The 16200-nt window shown below is 36.2% G+C and overlaps 2 protein-coding genes across 2 annotated transcripts in view; both read right to left on the bottom strand.

Annotated features, from left to right (window-relative positions):
- Positions 1 to 16200, bottom strand: part of LOC131684057 (uncharacterized) — a 249954-nt gene that overhangs the window by 195680 nt on the left and 38074 nt on the right. The gene's annotated exons all lie outside the window — the stretch shown is intronic.
- LOC131684061 (bursicon-like) lies at positions 9721 to 10468 on the bottom strand. The gene has a single exon (XM_058966587.1). The coding sequence runs from the start codon at positions 10375 to 10377 to the stop codon at positions 9940 to 9942; it is 438 nt and encodes a 145-aa protein (XP_058822570.1). The 5' UTR covers positions 10378 to 10468; the 3' UTR covers positions 9721 to 9939.

The following is a 16200-nucleotide window of genomic DNA, read 5'->3' as shown; positions in this document are numbered from 1 at the left end:
AGCTCTGCCTCCTTTACTCTCCTTCTCCTGTTAGTTGTGGAGGAGAGCAATGCTCGTTCGACCTCCACAGTGAGAGTAGCTGGTGCTTTTGTATTCTTGGCACTTAGTCGGGGAAGTGAAATACTACACCACATTAAACCGATAAAATCGTTCTCAAACGTCAAAAATTTACAGCTTTACTTTAACGTAGTAATAAAAAAGCTATTAAAGTGCTCTAAAATGCCTAGCAATCGCTTTGATTCCAATTTCTGTCTCGTTCCACTCAAAATACACCACCCCCGAGATCAGTGAAAATCTCCGGGTCAAAGTCTCTCCAGAGATGGCAACCCTAAAATCATGTCCAAATTAAGTCTTTTGGCGAGCTGACCCATGTATATTTCAATTTTTTTTTCAAAATGTGAATAGGTCTAATACACATACCTCGCTTATCTCCTCAATCAAGCTAGAAACGCGTTTAGTAACGGTTAAACTAACGCTCGTTTGAAAACCACTGTTACAAGAGAAGCGATCCACGCAACGACGCGTCATAGCTTCAAGTTATCATGTACCTACAATATACATATAATGCCTTATCACTTTATATCACCATTTCGCTGCAAGAGAGTAGATATAAAAGATTAATTCAAGACGTGATAATTTTTCCCATGCTGGTTCATTTCCCACATAACAGATGCGTTGCATCCCGATATAAGGCACCGAGAAGGAGCTGTTTCCATTTAGCTGGTTGCTATACACATTTAAGGATATTTCCCAATATAACTTTTGTTCCAGTTAGCAGTGTACAGATACAACGTGAATGCGAGAAGTTTTAAATTAAAAATATATAGTTTGCATGCAGCGCTAGAAACGGAAGAAAAGCAAGACATTGAGATAATGGGAAAGCACGTCTAAATCATGCAGAAGTATCTCTCCCAGCTTTTTTTTCTTGGGAAATGGCATAATGTGAAAAGTGCAACGTTAGAATCAGATGCTGACGCAGGGAAACAAGCGATTCACTGCACTATCGCTGCCATTATCATCAGGATGCAGAACTGGTGGTTTGATATACACATACTTACATGACTGCATAGTGGGATTTCCGGTATGGATTTCATAATGAATATTGTTTGAGCGATGGTATGAATAATTTGCGGAAACTTCGTAAATAATTCGTGAATTGTTGAATTGTGTGGTGGAATGAAAGGTTTATGCTGCTTGAAAGGTCGAAATCTCGGCCGAGGTGGACAGAGTTGTGCGAAGCAATCTATCACGTGATCATAGTGGTTTAGTAGCAGAGCAATTGATTTGGATTGCCTAATATGGGTTATGTACTAGATAAACTGTAACGGATTCCGAGCGGGACAACCATCGATGCCACAGCTACGCTGAGTGGAGAAATTTCGCAATTTACTTGATCTATATACAACGTCATTAATAAACCAGTCACAGATGCGTCGTTTTGACATTCCCGAATAATCGTTCATATGGTTCATATGGGTCACGATAACGTTGTTTTTCGTCAGTAAAAAAAAATAAAATTTAAAATGAGTTTTCTCTTCTTCGCAACACAATAGTCATATCTCTTTAAAAGTATCTTTAAGCGAGCTATCAAGCTACTTGGAGAATATATTTTCGAAGAAACATCACGTCAGTAGTAGGAAAATTAGTAAAAATAATTTTATGTTTGACAAAATTTGTGCTATGTATGATGGTTTGTCAGGAATTTTCCTCCAAAGTATGTTATCACTGTATTGGTCTTTGAATAAGGTAAGACCGTTTTTTTCATCGAATAAGAAACGCCATCAATACAACACATGATCCGTACAAGCCAACTACTTCACTTAGGAGAAATTTCTGACGAACTAGAACATTTCAACTGCAATGTGTGTAAAGCGAATGACAACTATCATACATGGACCAATACCTAACAATACATGGATTCGAGAGGTCGTTTGTTAGTTTATAATGACATTGACGGACTGTTCCATATTTCATTTCATAGTAACGTTGACTGTAAAAAAACCTGTTTTAATCCACCTAGCGGTGCAAATGTGCCTTTTTCATTTCTCTAAACTATGGCACGGAGGCTTTTTATGTTCAACATAATTGTGGAAATGTCCATTACATTCTTAGTACACTTTGCACTTATACACAATGGCATGCCAGCCACGAACTTGATGAGCTACGTGTCGACGGTGAAACACTTGAAACAAAAAAATATCATACTCCATTAGCCTAATCAGCATTAGATCAATGTTATCTGCTTGCTAACTCATTTTGTCATGCGGGGGTGGGTATGTGAGGAGGGCGAAAGTCCCATGAACGAACAACTCCCCAGCTTAAATTGGTACGCTTTGTGATATAGTGGTGGTTTAAAGATGATGGGGTTGAAAGGGAGGGGTATGAGGGCTGGATGGGGTGGTGGTCTGAGGGGTGATTTAAGGAAATTTTTAAAGGAGGGGAGTGAACAGTAGAGGGGGGGTGCAACCCCTCTCAGTAAACCATCAACTACGCCCCTGTTAAAATCCAGAAACCTTATGCGAGTCGAAAAAAAAATTAGGTTGACGTTTTTCATAGAGGGCCGCCTTGGGGAGATCTTATTTTTCCAGCATTTGTTGTGCTTTTCTTGCATTTTAATTTGTTTACAAAGTGGTTTGCCCGTTTTTGCCCGTTTAAAAGTTATCGGCATTGGAAAAAGAGCTATTTTCAATCAAAAAATGTGAATACTAGCAATAGCAAGTTTCCGTCTTCGGCAAAGTAATGCAGTTTAATAGTCCAAACAATGTTCTAGAACATTTAAATCATGGAAAAAATCTAGAAGAAAACTTATGATGAAAAAACTGTTTTTAAGGGGCCTTTCGCAAATAATGTCCCATATCTCAAAAACCTTAAAAGATACAGAGTTGAAGTCTTCAGGTAAAATATTTGTAACGAGCTTCTCTACAACTTTGCTGAAGTAAGTATTTGTCTATCTGAATTGTTGAAGAAAATAAATTTCGTAACTTACTATTAGGGGAATTAATCATTAATCTGATAAGACAGAAAGAAGGGGAGTTCTACTCCAAGAAACTTTCTTAAAGACACTATATTGCTAAAGTCAACCGTTTTGACGCAATCTAAAAAAACCCCTTTTTTACTCTTTGGGACCACTGTGCATCTCTGAGAAAAATGAGTGACATTATTTGACACATACGCAGGGCCGTAGAGAGAAAATACGGGCCCGGGGGGTCCAACGTACAGGCCCTCACCACTGTATATTGCCCGTGCACTAAGTTAAAGTTTGAAATCCATTGTACTTACTGATATTATGTATATTACACTGAAATTATATTGTTATGTACCAGTTTTTTGCTCTAGTTGTTTGTAGTGCCAATGACGGTAAAAACGTAGGGCTGCTAATACTTCATATTACTTTGAATACCTCTTTGAAAGCTTTGGTGACTTTGAAAAGAGTCATTTTTGTCAATAGTATTAGTAAAAGTAAAGAAATGGAAAAATCTAAAATGTAGTAATTGCAAAAATTAAAAACATTATCTAAACGGAGATCAATTGTACAAGAAAAAACAAACGGAAAACTTAATATTGAAAAAGTGTACAGAAAAACTAAAAATCGCAAAATCACCACATAAACAAATTTAAGTCAATTGTCAAAAAATATAAAAAATCGATAAAAAAACAGGAAACTAGACAAACAAATATCAAAGATTAAAGAAGTCGAACATTATTGCACAAATGGGGAAAATAATAAAAACAAACAACAAAAAAAAGATTAAAGATTAAAGAAGTCGAACATTATTGCACAAATGGGGAAAATAATAAAAAACGGTTGAAGTTGGAAAATTTTAAGAATCAATGAACATGAAAAAATAACTAAAAAAATACGAATATTGATACGAAATAAAAATGCATAAAGCTGAAAAGCTCGAAAATAATAAAATATATTTAAAATTAAAAACAAGAAATATTAAAAGCAATAGAAAAAGTGAATAAAACGTTAACAATGCATGAAAGTAGAGGAATAGATATAAAAGACAAAAACAAAATAAACATGAAGAAATTGGACCGGAAGATTTAAAAAAATTGGAATGATGGAAAGACGAAAAAATGAAGAATTTTGGAAGGCATGGATTGAACAAAAATGAACAAAATGGAAAGCAAAAAATAGTTAAAAAACCAAAATAGTATACCATAGAAACACACAAAATCAAAAAATAACAAGAAGAAATTGAAAAGAAAAATTATGCCGGTTGTCACAGTAAAGATAGATACGTCTACCTTTATCAGGACACATGTTAGTGAACTCGGGTGATTCGTAGTTATTCAGCCTAAGCTCGACCCTCATTACCAGAAGGCAAAAATTAAGCCCGTACGATATTAAGCCTGTTCTAATGATCCTGTCACTTCTAGTTTTCCGATCTGTTTACTTCACATCCTTGCTCTCACTTGAGTACTATGGCTCTAAGTTTCATAACTTTCCCTACCCAGTAATCTCTAGCTAATTGAATGTCATTAAAACCTAAAAAAGAAATTGAAAAAAATAGATTATATTATTTAAAGAATGGAAAAAAGCATTAGAAATGAAACTTGACAGAAATTCAAACAACAGCCTAAATGTAAAACGAGGAAAAGATGCGCATAATGGCAAAAAAGATAAATCTAATGTTTTCTAGACAAATAAAAAAATAAAAAAAAAATCGAATGGAAATGACCAACGAAAAAAGCACTTTCAATCTAGGTTAAGGGGTTATATATGTTGAGATTAGGGAAAAAAGAGAAAAGTTTAAAATTTTGTAAAGGTATGTAGCCCTATTTTTATGAAATTCTTGTTATGCGTCTAGCATAGTACAATGTCCAGTTTGCAAAATCCACTTGAGAACATAAAAAATATTAATAATTGTCAAAGTTATAGCAATTTCCTCAAAGTGTGTTTTTTTCAAAGAGGTTTGCCGTGACTACGATTCCAGTCTAACAGCTCAACTGAAAGCATAAAAGTAAAAAGAATTCATTAGTTATGTACCTATGTTGTCCTTGAACGATCGATTAAAAAAAATCTTTTTTTTGGAAACGGGGACGATTTTTCCAAAAAAACACTATTTTCACATAAAAAGAATTGTTAAATTACGAATAAGCTGAAATTTTTTTTTGAGATCGATTGAAAGATTTTTCGACAATCGTAGTCACCGCAAAGGCGCTTTTGGGAAGCATGATTTCGAGATAATCGTGTTCGTGCCACGTCTCCGTAAGGGAGCAAGATGAAAAACGCTATAACTTTGCATCCACTACTCCGATCTCTATAAAAATTTGAGACAACATTCTTAAGAATCTGAACTTTACGATAGAAAAAATTCGATATTTGGCCGAAAGAATTAAGAAAAATATTTAAAAAAAATAAAATTATATTAAATTAGCAATGATAAAAAATAAACTACGGAAATCTAAAAATTAGAAAACATGGACCAAAGTGCGAGAAAGATGACATTTTGGGATGAATTTAAAAACAAAAGAACAAAAACAAAAATAAACAAATAAAAAATCAGGATATTAAAATATGAAACAACAGAAAAAAATAGAATAGAATGGAATTCTCACGAAAATGGCAAATAAAATGGAATGACATAGAAATGATTACAAATTAAGGTAAGTGGTATTGATAAAAATGCAAAAATGAAGAGCGTGAAAAGATGGATAAAATAAAAATATGGTAACAATGGAAATAGAAAAAAAATCAGAATGTTGAAATTGCAAAAATACAAAAAAATCTACAACTTGAAAAAAATTTAAACACTTTTTTTATGATGTCTTCCATTTTAATTCTACTATTTTATGAAAACTTCGAAAATGCACACATACGTATTACATCTACGACTTGCAGCCTTCATCAGTAATGATGAACGAAATTTTAACAAAATTACAAAAAATCCATGTAAAAATAAAGAATGGGGATAGCAAAACATGGATCAAATTTCAATTAACGGTGGTGGTTGGATTTTACACTATGCTGGTTTCGAAAACATTCATATAAGCCAAATAGGCTCTCACACTTAAAAATATTTACATCTCGCAAGATGCACATAAAAGGAGCGTCACAATTCACTTGAATTTACATTCAAGAACATGTAAAAATACACTTTGTTCACAATTCTCCATCTCCATTCAACCGAGTTCTACATCAAAAGCGACACAATATTTTATTTCACATTTCAAAACAGATAAAATTCCATTATTAGACAGCAAAATACATCGCAATATTATTTACGTCAAATGTAATTTTCTTTTTTCTAAGTGTGCTGCTTTATTTATAGCACAAAATATATCATATATTCTTCACATTCGCCGCAGAGTGTAATGTTGTGGTAGAGCATTTAGGTGTATTTTTTCGCATTTGTGAACAGTTTTGTTGGTTTTGTGGGGGTAATACTTCACATCCTTGAATATCCATAAAAAATCAAAAAGCACCAGCCACTCTCGCTGTGTAGGATGCCCCGAGCGAACTTTGCTCTGCCCTACAGTAAACAAAGACAGGGCGTAAATTCACACTTCAGTGTCTTTCGAGGATCTTTGTGAGGAGCATATAATCCGTTGATCCATTGAAGTGAAGGTCCTGTAGGGTAAAGTAAATCTGAACCCAAATGGTGGTGAATACTTTTTAAATATATTGGCCAATACCGCGAAGGGCCCTACTTATCGATTAGGGTCTGCAACCCGGGGATGATGTTTATGATGGCTGTGTGCTAGACGATTTATAAAATTATCATGATGAAGAAAACATTGTAAAATCGCAAAATAATCCACTGGATTCTTCTGGGCGAAATCCGAATTACATGAACAAAGACCCGGAATTCGTCTTGAAAACCCGGTGTGGCAACCCTAAATAGAAGGTTGAGAAGTCTTTTTTTTTCTAATAATTATTTTCGATAATAATCCAGCAGTTGCGAAGACAGGAAATTGAATAAATCGATTTCATATGAACGAAAATTGAAGACAACTTCATGACTTCTAATCAAATAATTTATTTTTTACCCCTAGAAAGTCTGATCTTATTTTTTTCGATTATAAAAATTTTAACCTTAGGGACATTCGCTTCTTCATTCAAGGTTAGAAAATTTTCTTTGAAAAATTCTCCATTCCCACGTGCGGGGTTAGGAATCGAACCCAGGTGAGCTTCGTACATGGCAGTCGGTGTACCAACTACGCTATGCCCGCCCTGTTCTAATCTTCTGATTGGGTACAAATATACATTTGATATCAAATATGCAGTAGTTTTGAATGTTCGCTATTCTAGTTACATCATACACAAGATATTGAATTTTTTGTTGAAAAGTATTGGCCAAAATTTTAGTTTCTGTTAAAATCCGGGCCCCCTTCAAAACTCCAGGCCCGGGGGGGAAACACCCCGTCCCCCCTCCCTCTCGGCGGCCCTGCACATACGCACATAATACACACACATACACACACATACATACACACATCCACACACACATACAGACTTTTTCCGATCTCGACGAACTGAGTCGAATGGGATATGACACTCGGCCCTCCGGGCCGGGATTAGGTTGACGTTTTTCAGAGTGATTGCATAACCTTTCTATATGAGAAAGGCAAAAGTGAAAAAATCGCGGTTTTGACTTTTTTCACATAAATTACTATAACTGCCAATTTTCAACCGATTTGAAAAAAATCAAACTAATAATTTAGTTTTTGGTCTATTGACTTAGGCCCGTGCGCAGAAAATTCTCAAGGGAGGGGATTTGATTTTTTTTCGTTCCTTATACACTACCAGTCAAAAGTTTAAGTTCACTTGATTTTTGTTTAAATTTTACATAATTGAGTGGGTTTCTCAGTAGACTTTGTCAAGCACGTGCGTCTTCACTATATAATGTTGCTACACGGCTACTGGTCAGAGTGTAGGAGGGGTTTTGACGCCTTTAGGTGACGCGTAAATTACAAACAATCTTTTTATGACAGGTTTCTTTTGATGCGTCGAGTACATAATACGTATAACATTTTAGCTCTCATGGGAGAGGTTTGAACCCCTAAAACCATCCCCTTGCGCACGGGCCTGTATTGACTTAAGTACCAATACCTTATTTAGGACTGGTGGTATCCAACGGGGAAAACGATCGGAAATGGTGAGTGAAGCTAAGCAATCATGTGAAAAAAATTCCCCCCAGAGGCGAGATTCGAACTCGCAACTTTTGAGACTCCGGCCCAATGCACTAACCCTTATGCTATCCCTGGGTATGGTGACATCCCAGAAAGAACATATGATTATCCCACTGGCGACGGTGATCGTACCCTGTCTGCAAAGCGAGAATCACACACAACTGCAGCTGATCACCCCAACACATTTGATCTATTTAATTTCCCCGCTAGAGGGCCGGAGTCTCAAAGGTTGCGAGTTCGAATCTCGCCTCTGGGGGGATTTTTTTTCACATTATTGCTTAGCTTCACTCACCATTTCCGATCGTTTTCCCCCTTGGATACCACCAGTCCAAAAATTCAAACGATTTTAAAAGTTGAAAGAAAAGTTGAAAGAATGGTCTAGAAACGATATAAAACGGAATCTCGATATTTTTAAAAAAGTGAAATTATTTGGAAGAGTAAAAGTTTAAAAATCGGGTTTTGGAAAACACCACGAAATTGAATGTGGAAATTGAAATGAAATGAAAAAAATAATGGTAATACATTGGTAACACGCAACGTTACTGTTGCAGCAGTTTCTGTGCGGAAATTATACTTGCGAGTCATTGTTTTGAAAAACTTTAAAAAATAAATAATAAAACAATAAAATTCAGCAGAAATGAGAACGATTTTTTTTCTCCTTTAAAATTAAATCAAATTAGTTGAATAAATGATTAAAAACGATTATATAATACTAATTATTACTTACGTAGTAAAACAACCAGTATTTAAACTGGTATTGTCACTAGTCATATTTGCACTGACAGCACGAAACACTAACGGCAACCGTACACTGGGGTACAAATGTACCCCACGCCAACCTTGACAGCTGCTTCCAAGAAAGGTATAAGCAAACTGGCTATACCACCTTTTCCTACACTTACTAGGAATTCTAAATTGAATTATGGTTAGGGTCCCAGGTCGATAAATGCCGAATTCTCGTCTTCACACGGCTCCAAAGAAGGCGTGGGGTACATTTGTACCCCAGTGCAACGTTCTAGGGTTACAATTCCGATGGAATCTTTCTAAGCATTCCGATGGAATTTTTATCTGTATTTTCACCTTATCCTGCTTATAATTTTGATGACACCCATCTCAAAATTTTTATGGTATCCTACTCAGGATTCTGATGAAGTTGCTTTCAGAATACGGATGGTATACCTTAGCAGAAATCCGAAAAGCTCAGATTTTTAGTGGAACTATGCTCCAGATGGAATTGGAATGTGACATTTCTGGTTTATTGTCTAGCTAATGGCCGAGACGATTTGTTAAACTACTGATGAGACAAATTTGAAACACAAAACCCGAATTCATACAAAAAGGTTCTAAATAATGATATTTTCAGCTTTTTGTTGGTTTGATTACAACTGGCAATCTAGTTGTTTGTTTGCATCCGACAAGACCTCCGAGCTACTAGGATTGTTTCAAATTGCTTTTTAGGACGGAGTGCGACGTTTTATGTGTAACATTCATAAATAAATAATAGGCCGAGCAATAAAAATATAGATAAAGCACTCTAGCAATTGTAATAACTGAATGAGTAATTGTATCATCGTTGTTGTATGCGAAAGGGATACCCACTATGCACTTCGTCTTCATATATGTTATCATTGATCACTACATTTTCAGCATACACGTATAGTAATTCCTTGATTCATGGTAATAAATTGAGACCTACACAGACACATTCACAAACAGATAGCACAAGCGCAAAAAAACACAACAAAGCGCACGGCAAGCATAGCACAAAGGCACACTGCAGCGTACGTAGCTACCCATTTATGTACACAGGGGATGATGTACTTTTTTGAACTTTTTCTCGCCATTTTTCGCCTTGGGACAAAACAGGGAGACCGAAGCTTCCCGTTCGCCCGACTCCTGGCAGCACATGCAGGACCGCTCCATCTGCCAGATCTTGCTGCCCGAAACCTGAATGTAGCTGGCGCAGCGGCCAACGCACGCAAAGGACGGGATCGGTTTCGGGACGCAGCCCGGATACTGGAGCACGTGAATCACCGGCGTTACCTGACAGTCGTCCGCCGAGTAGTGCTGTATGTCATCTGGCGGCGGTGGGAGGGGTGTGTTGTGATGGTGAGTGTCAATCGTTGGTTGGTGGTGATTTGTGGTGAGTGGTGGTTGGTGGTGCAGATTATGGTGAGCATATGTTTTCGGTTGTGTGCAAGCGTTTGTGAAAAATGGAGAGAAAGAACAAAACATAAATCGTTATGCGGATTATGTTATAAAAATTGTTAAACATTGTATTTCAACCGGAGATACAATAGGCTTCATTGAATGTGCAGTTTGTTTATTGGTTACAGGTTGGCTGGCTGGTCGGGGGAGTGCCGCGGAGTTGATGTGATGGGAGCCACTTCACTGGGGATTAATAAAATTATGAGAAGAGAGAAATGTACTTAAGTATATACCATACAGCGATTTGATTACTTTTCGAAAAATAAATCCGCTCATCTGTTCTTGACTGATTGAGGACAATTGAATTATGAATCATGTGACATTTCTATTGGCAGTTGAAAATTAGGGTGGACAAGTAATAAATAATTATAATCAATTGTTTTTATGTAGCGAAATAACGATTTTTCACAAACCTTGTTCAATCTAGTGTTCTATTGTAGCCGGAGCGATATTTTTCGAAAGAATTTCCTCTTGATGCTACGTTCGTTTGTTTGTGGTTAAAGTGTTCGCAAGCCAGTACTCGATCAGAAATACATTCAGGGTTCCGAACCTTTTTCCGATATTTTGACTACAATATCATCAATATTTTAATACTTTGTTCGCAGCGTGTATGTAAAATTCTTTTTGCTATCTATTTTCAGCCCGATTTTCTTTAACGGTTTCGGGTTTCGCATGCGTTTATGTTTAATTTTCCAGTATTAAAAAAGTGGTTTCCTAGATGGTACGAGTTAAACTTATTTCGAATAGTTAAAACTCGTTCCACTTAGATAACCACCAGGTGATAGTACATGCACTAAAGTAGCATATTATTTGCATTTCAAATGCTTCTTCCGGTATATTAGCATTTTGATTGCATAACTATTATCAATTGACATTTAAAAAGCTATTTAAAATCTACATAATCAGCATTTTGAATGCAGTATAGCTACAAGTAATCATTTACAAAGCTCAAAACTTTTTCGATTGACGCACGTAAAATTCCCGTAAAAAGATATTTTATTTCTATAACATTGTTTTGAATCAAGAAAGTTGAAATGACCCTCTTAAAAAAGGAAATTTGGTTAAAAATGGAACATGCAACCACAATTTGAAGCGATATAAAGGAATTATGCATCTTCATAATGATATTTTCCCCGGTATTTAGACTGATATTTTTATGCGTCTCTTACATCGAAGAGTACAATATTTTACGCATGAAGTTGATGTCCGATTTTTACATTCTAGGGCGAACACGAAATTATTGCGACACCGAAAATGTCATGCCAATTTTCTTATAATGTTTAAAATTAAACCAAAATTTTAGGGTAGTTTTATACATATATTTACTTCAAAAATCAAAAGAAAAGTTAATCGATGGAGCCTTGAGTGTAAAATTGAACGCATTATCGCTTGATGCCCTCCATCAAAGTCTTTACAGTATCATCCGTTTTTTCCATTTTCTTAACATGTCCTTCTCGTCTTTGACTGTCTTCTTGCTCTTCCGAAGTTCCCGCTTCATCATTGCCCAGTACTGGCCTGCCAAATTCTTAAATTTGTCGTCCACATAGAATTTGCTCTTGCCGGTGAAAAACTCCAACTCCGGAATTTGCTTAAAATCGGCTTCTATATACGGAATTTGTTCTCTCGACTCGCGTTGGTTCACCTCCATTTTCGTTGAATCGAAAAACACGACTTCGAGTTTGACAGCATGTAAACAATACACACCAATGAGAAAGTGTGCAAAATTTGGTTGATTTTTACCCAATGGTAAAAAAGTTATGCCCTGTTTAATGTGTCGCAATAATTTCGTGTTCGCCCTTTAATGCCTAGATTCAAAATTCTTCAAAACCAATTTTACTACGCATGTTCTGCGGTCACTCAACTGTGATTTATCGAATAGGAGACGAATAGCCTACAATATTCGCTACATTAAAAGCCGTGAAAATAGACTCCAAATTCTCTACATAAACGAAGAATTATTTATTCGCATTCGGAGCATTCCACGCTCAAGACTGTGCCAAGTACAAGTTTCATCTGGACCCTGAAAAATGAACCTACCGTAAGGAGTCAGATATCAACCTTTTGAATCTATTTATGAAAACGGATCTTGCGGAATTTGCTTTGAAATTAAAGAGCTGAGAACTGTTGATTGAGAAAAGCCAAATATCAAAGCTGTATGCCACCAACGATTGGTTACCGGATAATTTAACCCATCCAATTCGACGAAATTTATTTGCTGGAAAAACAAAATTGCCGGCATCAGTCAATGAATTCTGTGTGACATCGGTGGGTGAGGGTGTGCCCCACGGGACGCTCGCGACCGTTCAACCGTGATGTCGAAGCATCAGAGTCAAGTAGATTAATCCTGGAGCGGTAAATATTTTCTCGGACAAACAAGTTTCGATTGACATTGGGAAATGCTCGTAGGTTGAAGCGCAATTTTAAAGAGCATCATCATCAGGTCCACCGATTGACACACAATCGAAAGTCATTGAATTTGATGTCTGGCGGGGTTACATTTTCACTGTTCCTCATCGGGTCGAAGCATCAATACCGTCAAGCGATGGAGTAATTTGCAAAGACGAAAAGTTGAGTTTTCCTTCTGCATAACGCAACGTTGAGATTGTAGGAGGTGGGAAACGTGTTGACACCATCAATGACCCCATAAATGGTCCATGGGTAGGTAAGTAGGGACAGAGAGTGTCAAGAGGCACAGCATGTTATAGTTGAGTTGATAGGACACTCGTCTGCTAAACTAAAGATATGGGTTTGGTTGCCAACCTCCACACGTAGGATTAGACTTGCTAATTCGAAAAAGAAGCGAATACTAAGGTGATTTTCCATGCAGAAAATTAGATTTAAATGAAAATGATGAACAACACTCGTATAGTTAAGAAGTGTCAAAAACAGAACAAAAAAAAATCCAATACAAAGAATTTAGACGCGATTTAGTTCTCAGCAAACTAACGATCATGAATGCTAGGTGCTTCTTTTCAATGTTTTACAGGGTTCGAACAAAATGGTTAAAAATAATTATTAGAAAGTGAAAAGTAAAAAGTAAAAAGTAAAAAGTAAAAAGTAAAAAGTAAAAAGTAAAAAGTAAAAAGTAAAAAGTAAAAAGTAAAAAGTAAAAAGTAAAAAGTAAAAAGTAAAAAGTAAAAAGTAAAAAGTAAAAAGTAAAAAGTAAAAAGTAAAAAGTAAAAAGTAAAAAGTAAAAAGTAAAAAGTAAAAAGTAAAAAGTAAAAAGTAAAAAGTAAAAAGTAAAAAGTAAAAAGTAAAAAGTAAAAAGTAAAAAGTAAAAAGTAAAAAGTAAAAAGTAAAAAGTAAAAAGTAAAAAGTAAAAAGTAAAAAGTAAAAAGTAAAAAGTAAAAAGTAAAAAGTAAAAAGTAAAAAGTAAAAAGTAAAAAGTAAAAAGTAAAAAGTAGAAAGTCTGATCTTATTTTTTTCGATTATAAAAATTTTAACCTTAGGGACATTCGCTTCTTCATTCAAGGTTAGAAAATTTTCTTTGAAAAATTCTCCATTCCCACGTGCGGGGTTAGGAATCGAACCCAGGTGAGCTTCGTACATGGCAGTCGGTGTACCAACTACGCTATGCCCGCCCTGTTCTAATCTTCTGATTGGGTACAAATATACATTTGATATCAAATATGCAGTAGTTTTGAATGTTCGCTATTCTAGTTACATCATACACAAGATATTGAATTTTTTGTTGAAAAGTATTGGCCAAAATTTTAGTTTCTGTTAAAATCCGGGCCCCCTTCAAAACTCCAGGCCCGGGGGGGAAACACCCCGTCCCCCCTCCCTCTCGGCGGCCCTGCACATACGCACATAATACACACACATACACACACATACATACACACATCCACACACACATACAGACTTTTTCCGATCTCGACGAACTGAGTCGAATGGGATATGACACTCGGCCCTCCGGGCCGGGATTAGGTTGACGTTTTTCAGAGTGATTGCATAACCTTTCTATATGAGAAAGGCAAAAGTGAAAAAATCGCGGTTTTGACTTTTTTCACATAAATTACTATAACTGCCAATTTTCAACCGATTTGAAAAAAATCAAACTAATAATTTAGTTTTTGGTCTATTGACTTAGGCCCGTGCGCAGAAAATTCTCAAGGGAGGGGATTTGATTTTTTTTCGTTCCTTATACACTACCAGTCAAAAGTTTAAGTTCACTTGATTTTTGTTTAAATTTTACATAATTGAGTGGGTTTCTCAGTAGACTTTGTCAAGCACGTGCGTCTTCACTATATAATGTTGCTACACGGCTACTGGTCAGAGTGTAGGAGGGGTTTTGACGCCTTTAGGTGACGCGTAAATTACAAACAATCTTTTTATGACAGGTTTCTTTTGATGCGTCGAGTACATAATACGTATAACATTTTAGCTCTCATGGGAGAGGTTTGAACCCCTAAAACCATCCCCTTGCGCACGGGCCTGTATTGACTTAAGTACCAATACCTTATTTAGGACTGGTGGTATCCAACGGGGAAAACGATCGGAAATGGTGAGTGAAGCTAAGCAATCATGTGAAAAAAATTCCCCCCAGAGGCGAGATTCGAACTCGCAACTTTTGAGACTCCGGCCCAATGCACTAACCCTTATGCTATCCCTGGGTATGGTGACATCCCAGAAAGAACATATGATTATCCCACTGGCGACGGTGATCGTACCCTGTCTGCAAAGCGAGAATCACACACAACTGCAGCTGATCACCCCAACACATTTGATCTATTTAATTTCCCCGCTAGAGGGCCGGAGTCTCAAAGGTTGCGAGTTCGAATCTCGCCTCTGGGGGGATTTTTTTTCACATTATTGCTTAGCTTCACTCACCATTTCCGATCGTTTTCCCCCTTGGATACCACCAGTCCAAAAATTCAAACGATTTTAAAAGTTGAAAGAAAAGTTGAAAGAATGGTCTAGAAACGATATAAAACGGAATCTCGATATTTTTAAAAAAGTGAAATTATTTGGAAGAGTAAAAGTTTAAAAATCGGGTTTTGGAAAACACCACGAAATTGAATGTGGAAATTGAAATGAAATGAAAAAAATAATGGTAATACATTGGTAACACGCAACGTTACTGTTGCAGCAGTTTCTGTGCGGAAATTATACTTGCGAGTCATTGTTTTGAAAAACTTTAAAAAATAAATAATAAAACAATAAAATTCAGCAGAAATGAGAACGATTTTTTTTCTCCTTTAAAATTAAATCAAATTAGTTGAATAAATGATTAAAAACGATTATATAATACTAATTATTACTTACGTAGTAAAACAACCAGTATTTAAACTGGTATTGTCACTAGTCATATTTGCACTGACAGCACGAAACACTAACGGCAACCGTACACTGGGGTACAAATGTACCCCACGCCAACCTTGACAGCTGCTTCCAAGAAAGGTATAAGCAAACTGGCTATACCACCTTTTCCTACACTTACTAGGAATTCTAAATTGAATTATGGTTAGGGTCCCAGGTCGATAAATGCCGAATTCTCGTCTTCACACGGCTCCAAAGAAGGCGTGGGGTACATTTGTACCCCAGTGCAACGTTCTAGGGTTACAATTCCGATGGAATCTTTCTAAGCATTCCGATGGAATTTTTATCTGTATTTTCACCTTATCCTGCTTATAATTTTGATGACACCCATCTCAAAATTTTTATGGTATCCTACTCAGGATTCTGATGAAGTTGCTTTCAGAATACGGATGGTATACCTTAGCAGAAATCCGAAAAGCTCAGATTTTTAGTGGAACTATGCTCCAGATGGAATTGGAATGTGACATTTCTGGTTTATTGTCTAGCTAATGGCCGAGACGATTTGTTAAACTACTGATGAGACAAATT

This window comes from Topomyia yanbarensis, chromosome 2 (genome assembly GCF_030247195.1).
Source record: "Topomyia yanbarensis strain Yona2022 chromosome 2, ASM3024719v1, whole genome shotgun sequence".
NCBI lineage: Eukaryota > Metazoa > Arthropoda > Insecta > Diptera > Culicidae > Topomyia > Topomyia yanbarensis.
The sequence above is the reverse complement of the archived record's forward strand: the minus strand, read 5'-3'. Positions and strand labels throughout refer to the sequence as shown.

Excerpts from the sequence above, each read along its gene's own strand:
- LOC131684061 (XM_058966587.1), bottom strand. The coding sequence starts at position 10,377 with ATGTTTTGTTCTTTCTCTCCATTTTTCACAAACGCTTGCACACAACCG.